At 44.4% G+C, this 7,500-nt stretch overlaps 1 protein-coding gene across 1 annotated transcript in view; it reads left to right on the top strand.

The window, feature by feature from the left end:
- Positions 1–7,500, top strand: part of LOC105890590 (striatin-interacting protein 1-like) — a 33,744-nt gene that overhangs the window by 10,206 nt on the left and 16,038 nt on the right. The window contains exons 6-9 of the mRNA XM_031582621.2: positions 3,801–3,869; positions 4,453–4,559; positions 5,588–5,715; positions 6,150–6,332. Of these exons, the coding sequence (XP_031438481.1) occupies positions 3,801–3,869; positions 4,453–4,559; positions 5,588–5,715; positions 6,150–6,332 (487 nt within the window). The remainder of the gene's footprint in view (positions 1–3,800; positions 3,870–4,452; positions 4,560–5,587; positions 5,716–6,149; positions 6,333–7,500) is intronic.

Below are 7,500 nucleotides of genomic sequence, written 5' to 3'. Positions count from 1 at the left end.
ATTTGATGATTGGAACCAGGTGTGCACATCTGTGAAGTAGGAGAATGAAAACAGGAGGAGGAGACAGAACAACAACACAAACCAACAACACAAAACAGAACAACAACACAAACCAAAGACACAAACCAACAACACATAACAGAACACAATACATGTAGGCCTATAACATGTATACATACCAGACATACAGAGCCTGTTTTAAATGATGACTGTGTGACCTGTGTTAATTGATCACTGTTTGTATATACTTCCTCTCCCACTCGGTCAGAACTAATTCAGTCTGCTTTAACTTGCATATCAGACGCATTGTGTGTGTGTGTGTCTGTGTCTGTGTCTGTGTGTGTGTGTTACGGCCGGCTCGTGACCGCAACATAACAATGGAGGCAGACAACAAAAAGGTTCACTATAAAAGCACGCATGTTTATTCAGTCTGTATCTATACAACCTTAACGCAAAGGCAACGTGTCTAGGGGGTTAGACGTCAACCTTAGCGCAAAGGCAACGTGTCTAGGGGTTTAGACGTCAGTATGTATACAACCTTAACGCAAATGCAACGTGTCTAGGGGGTTAGACGTCAACCTTAGCGCAAAGGCAACGTGTCTAGGGGTTTAGACGTCAGTATGTATACAACCTTAACGCAAATGCAACGTGTCTAGGGGGTTAGACGTCAACCTTAGCGCAAAGGCAACGCGTCTAGGGGTTTAGACGTCAGTATGTATACAACCTTAACGCAAATGCAACGTGTCTAGGGGGTTAGATGTCAACCTTAGCGCAAAGGCAACGTGTCTAGGGGTTTAGACGTCAGTATGTATACAACCTTAACGCAAAGGCAACGTGTCTAGGGGTTAGACGTCAACCTTAGCGCAAAGGCAACGCGTCTAGGGGTTTAGACGTCAGTATGTATACAACCTTAACGCAAATAGCAAACGTGTCTAGGGGGTTAGATGTCAACCTTAGCGCAAAGGCAACGTGTCTAGGGGTTTAGACGTCAGTATGTATACAACCTTAACGCAAAGGCAACGTGTCTAGGGGGTTAGACGTCAACCTTAGCGCAAAGGCAACGTGTCTAGGGGTTTAGACATCAGTATGTATACAATCTTAACGCAAATGCAACGTGTCTAGGGGGTTAGACGTCAACCTTAGCGCAAAGGCAACGTGTCTAGGGGTTTAGACGTCAGTATGTATACAACCTTAACGCAAATGCAACGTGTCTAGGGGGTTAGACGTCAACCTTAGCGCAAAGGCAACGTGTCTAGGGGTTAGACGTCGGTATCTATACGACCTTAACGCAAATGCAACGTGTCTAGGGGTTAGACGTCGGTATCTATACAACCTTAACGCAAATGCAACGTGTCTAGGGGTTAGACGTCGGTATCTATACAACCTTAACGCAAATGCAACGTGTCTAGGGGGTTTAGATGTCGGTATCCTGAGAGAGAGAGTCAGGTTTCCATTGATCCTTTTATTCCCTACACCTCGTCAGGTGTGGGTAATCAGTCATCAATCGTCCCCAACCGTTGCCTACAGGCCATGCATGGCCATTGCATCGTCTGTAGAGGCGCAGTGGGTCGTAACAGTGTGTGTGTGTGTGTGTATGCATATCAGACACATTGTCTTTTGACTCAACACTGCTTTCAATTTCATAACATTTTATTTATATAGCGCCAGAACAATAAAATGAAATGTGTGTGTGTGTGTGTGTGTGTGTGTGTGTGTGTGTGCAGGGTTTTTCCTGCATAGAGAAAATTTGGGCGCGCGCCTAAGCCGTTTTCCCGAGCGCCTACAACAAATCGCGAGCGCCTAAGGCAAAAAAAAAAGTCTGCGATAATAAAAAAAAAAAAAAAAAAAAAAGCTGTCATTCATGGCGCAATTCAGCTTAATAGTGTTTGAGCCCTCACCGTCGACTTCAAGGGCGCATCCCACCTCCCACCCCCTGAGCCAATCATTGAACAGAGGCTGCTCCAAGCTTGCCAGTTTAGAGAAGACGTTGGTTTGGATTTGAGATTTGAGCAAGCAACTTAATGTAGCTAGCTTTTAGCTGTTTTAAACCAAGGGACTTTACTTCAAAAATGTTGTTTTCAACCTGCTTACAAATCTGGTTAAAACAACTAGTGAAGGTGTTTTAGAATAATATTAATGCCATATACAATAACTGACTTTATGTTAACACCACTAATTAATGTTAGCTGTCTTAATTATTTAGCGCAATGCTAGCATGCATCTACCGTAATTCGATATTTAACCAAGGTAGCCTATTGTAGCTACTGCAAAATATTGATCGCGACCTGTTTACAAATCTGGTTAAAAAGATAAAGGTGAGCTGTTATTTATAGATATGAATTATTTCTCATGCATCTAATGGCTTACAGCTACCTGTAAAGCATCTAAACGTACAGAGTAAGGGAGGTTGACTGCTAAATACAGTACATTAAGGCAGCCACCAGTCTTTGGATAGCTCTCATAAGTGAGTTATTGTATATGGCATTAATATTCTAACCATCACACATAGGATATATAGGTACACAAACACACTGCTTAAATAAAACACTAAGCCTACTATCAAAGTATTTTTTTAAGATATTGTAGGCAACTGCTAGCTAGCTAGATAATGTCAGCAACTGCTAGCTAGCTGCTTGCTCAAATTCAAACCAACGTCTTCTCTAAACTGGCAAGCTAGGAGCAGCCTCTGTTCAATGATTGGCAATTCATCACGCGTGCAATGCATGTAAGCGAATATGGTCTCAATAGTATGTTTCAAGTATAGGCTGTAGCCATTATGCTGTAGCCATTATGTTTTGATCAATAGTAATCGAGTTGTTAAGCGTGTCTTCTTGTCTGAACAATACGCAACTGTGAGGTGCACGAATGGACAGAGCGGCCAGCTGCCAATCAGTCAACTTGCGTATGCATCCTGACTTCATCAGTCGGCGCTGATTTTGAGCATAACATTCTATTTTCAGTATTCATGGCTTTCAATGTATTAAAATATCTGCTATGTTGAGGACATACACAGGTGTAGGCTATTATTTGATTTGTCTACCCGTTTGAACGAGTACCAGAAGACCGCGGGGCCTCGGGAGAGGCAGACAACCGCATTGGTTTATCAATGAAAGCTCAGCTCGTTCGGAGGAGAGCGGATAGATTTGTGTTGCATCTCGAATATAATAATATTAATATTATCATTGATAAATAAACCGGTGCGGTTGTAAACTGTTGTTCCGCTGCGAGGGCCAGCCCGACGTGCACGAATACACCTGTACAAATGCAAATTAAATGTCCACTCAAAATGCTGACAAAAGTTTGATTTCCAACGCAGCCTCCATTGGTGGGCCAATAGAAGTTAAACACACTATTAAACATATTTGTGGACAGTTTTAATAATAAAAACAAAAGGAATGGTATGTAGGTTTGTATAATAAAAATGAATAGTAATAATAGATAAACTTGAATTTCATAATTTGTGTGTTACATTTCTGACCACTGGTTAGTTCTAGATTTTATTGATATACATTTCAGTAGTTTGCATATGTAGAGGTAAACCTTGATAATCTTTGAACCATACATGATACCACCATGGGGCTTGGACTATTGTCAATCTATTAGCCCATCTATTTTAATTTAAAGTGTAAGCAAAATGATTTCCTGAAGCATATCCTCCATTATTTATGAAATGGTAACATGTAAGCTAATAAGGTGACATGGTAACACAGACTGTGCGCGCGTAGCGCGCAATTTTTTTTTTGAGCACCGAAGACCCATTTTGACCCAGGAAAAACCCTGGTGTGTGTGTGTGTCTTTAGAAACAGTCAGGCATGCAGCAGTGCTGTGAGGAAGCCCGCCGTATCTCTGGCAGACAGCACAGAACTCAGGTAAATCACACACACACACACACACATGTACACACACACACACACACACACACACACACACACACAACAATACCTCAAACACACACACACACACACCCACACCTGCATATAAACAGTACCTCAAACACACACACACACACACACAACAATACCTCAAACACACACAGACACACACCCACACCTGCATATAAACAGTACCTCAAACACACACACACACACACACACACACACACACACACACACAACAGGACCTCAAATACACACACACCCACACACCCACACCTGCATATAAACAAAACCTTAAACACACACACACACACACACAGCTGCATATAAACAGCATCTAAACAGCAAACACAGTGTATCTGTGTGTGTGTTTATGTATCTGTGTGTGTGTGTGTGTATCTGTGTGTATCTGTGTGTGTGTGTGTATCTGTGTGTGTGTGTGTATCTGCTGTGTGTGTGTGTGTGTTTATGTATCTGTGTGTATCTGTGTGTGTGTGTGAGTGTGAGTGTGTGTGTGTGTGTGTGTGTGTGTGTGTGTGTGTGTGTGTGAGTGTGTGTGTGTGTGTGTGTGTTGCAGGGTGCTCCTCAGTATAATGTATCTGATGGTTGAAGTGATGCGGCAGGAAGTGGACGAGGACAGACCAGAATGGAAGAGTACAAGACAGGCTTTTAAAACTGAGCTGGGTGAGTGCGTGTGTGTCTGTGTGTGTGTGTGTGCGCGTGTGTGTCTGTGTGTGTGCCCGTGTGTGAAGTGGCAAAAGTCATGTTTTTCCTATAACCCTACTGATGTTACCACCTTGAGAGCGCGGGTGCAGATCTGTCTGACTCTGATACACACACACTCACACTCACACACACACTCCCTTGAATAAATCCCAAAAGGTCGTGTTCGCGTTTGTTTCCCAACTATTCTTTGCAACAAAAAATAAACATGAAACATAAATCCATTCAGTGTAGGGTTAAACCGTGGCTGAGTTTGACCTTTACTGTCTGAGCTGTCTGAGGTCAATAACGGGGTTGACCTTTACTGTGAGGTCAATAACGGAGTTGACCTTTACTGGCTGAGGTCAATAACAGTGTTGACCTTTACTGTCTGAGGTCAATAACGGGGTTGACCTTTACTGTCTGAGGTCAATAACAGTGTTGACCTTTACTGTCTGAGGTCAATAACGGGGTTGACCTTTACTGTCTGAGGTCAATAACAGTGTTGACCTTTACTGTCTGAGGTCAATAACGGAGTTGACCTTTACTGGCTGAGGTCAATAACGGTGTTGACCTTTACTGTCTGAGGTCAATAACAGTGTTGACCTTTACTGTCTGAGGTCAATAACGGAGTTGACCTTTACTGGCTGACGTCAATAACGGGGTTGACCTTTACTGTCTGAGGTCAATAACGGAGTTGACCTTTACTGTGTGAGCTGGCGGAGGTCCATAACGGGGTTGCTCCGTAGCCCGCCTTCTCCCCGCCGTGCACACGCCAGCACCAGCACCCTCACCACCTGCACACAAACACAAACACAAACACAAACACAAGCATAAGCATATACACAAAATGAATATGCACCCTGGAAACAGAAAATGAGGTTTGCTTGCAAAATCTGTCTATATCTCAGTGATGCCAATTTTGAATAAATATATGTGTGTGTGTGTGTGTGCGTGCGTACGTGTGTGTGTGTGTGTGTCTGTGTGTGTGTGTGTGTGTGTGTGTGCAGGTGGTCCCCTGTATAATGGCGAGCCGTTTGCGCTCCTGCTCTTCACGATGGTCACTAAGTTCTGCAGCATGAACGCTCCACACTTCCCCATGAAGAAGGTCCTGCTGCTGCTGTGGAAGACTGCCCTGGTAACACACACACACACACACACACACAAACACACACACAACCACACACACACACACACAACCACACACACACACACACACACACACAACCACACACACACACACACACACAACCACAACCACACACACAACCACACACACACAGCCACACACACACACACACACACACACACACACTCATGCGCACATGCACACACACAACCACACACACACACACACGCACACACACAACCACACACGCACACACACAACCACACACACACACAACCACACACACACACACAACCACACACACACACACACGCACAGACACACACACACACACACACAAACACATACAACCACACACACACACACACACTCACATTGTGTTTGTGTGTGTGTGTGTGTTTGTGTGTTTGTGTGTGTGTGTGTGTGTGTGTGTGTGTGTGTAGTTTACTCTAGGGGGCTTTGAGGACCTCCAGCACATAAAGGTGTGTGCCCGTGGGCGCTGGGCGCTGCCCCCCCTCCCTGAGGACCCTCTGCAGGTGGTGAGAGTGATGAGGGCCGCCTCCCCCCCTGCCTCCGCCATGGAGCTCATCGAGCAGCAGCAGAAGAGGGGACGCCGCAGCCGCCGGGTAACACACACACACACACACACACACAATAAACACACACACAGATAAACACACACACACAGATAAACACACACACACACACACAGATAAACACACACACACACACACACACACACAGATAAACACACACACACACACACAGATAAACACACACACCCACACACACACACAGATAAACACACACACACACACACACAGATAAACACACACACACACACACACACAGATAAACACACACACACACACACTCAAACACACACACCCAAACACACACACAGATAAACACACTCACACACATGGATAAACACACTCACACACACACACGCTCTAACACACACACGGATAAACACACTCACACACACACACGGAGAAACACACTCACATACACGGAGAAACACACTCACACACACTCACTCACACACACCAAGGTTATTATAATTAACGAAAACTAACGAAAAAACGAAAATGAGGTGTGATTTTTTTTTTCGTTGAGGCCCCGTCACACCATAACGTTCTGGTCAACGTTCTATGACGTTAGAGGAAACGTTGGTAATCGTCCATGATCGCTGGTATAGCGCCAGAAGAGCGTTGTGTGAAAGCTGTAATCGGCGGTGATCGGCGGAGAACGGTGGTTCGAAATTACATTTTTGAACATGCACAAAAGTTCTCATGGAGACCAGCGTTCTTCAACGTTTAATTTAAACGCTGGAGAACGTTCGTCGAACGTTTTACTAACGTTGCACGTGTTTGGCTTTCGTTAGTCAGTCGTTACCCTATCGTTGCTTGGTTGTTATTAATCGTTTGCCTTGCAGTGACCGAATCACTGGCGACCTGTCAACGACCACTGAACGGACCCCTAGCGCACGCAGCGTGTGACTAACGTCAAACGAACGTCATATGGCGTCCAATGAGCGTCATTTAGCGTTTCCCGAACGTCCATGCATGTGGGTAGGGTAGACTGAGTACAGTTGATGCACCCAAAATAACTTATGTGCGCAGCAATCCTGAGACGTGATTTTTAGTTTGGACATGCCTACTAACGTTCTCTTTGATCTCGGGAAATTTGAGCACCTAACCCATCTCTCGTACGAAGATATCGCCGAAAGTTTTTTCACCAAGGGAAGATCTTGATTTTATCATGTCCCTTCTACAATTAATATGTTATCAA

This window comes from Clupea harengus, chromosome 16, assembly GCF_900700415.2.
Source record: "Clupea harengus chromosome 16, Ch_v2.0.2, whole genome shotgun sequence".
Lineage (NCBI taxonomy): Eukaryota > Metazoa > Chordata > Actinopteri > Clupeiformes > Clupeidae > Clupea > Clupea harengus.
The sequence above is the reverse complement of the archived record's forward strand: the minus strand, read 5'-3'. Positions and strand labels throughout refer to the sequence as shown.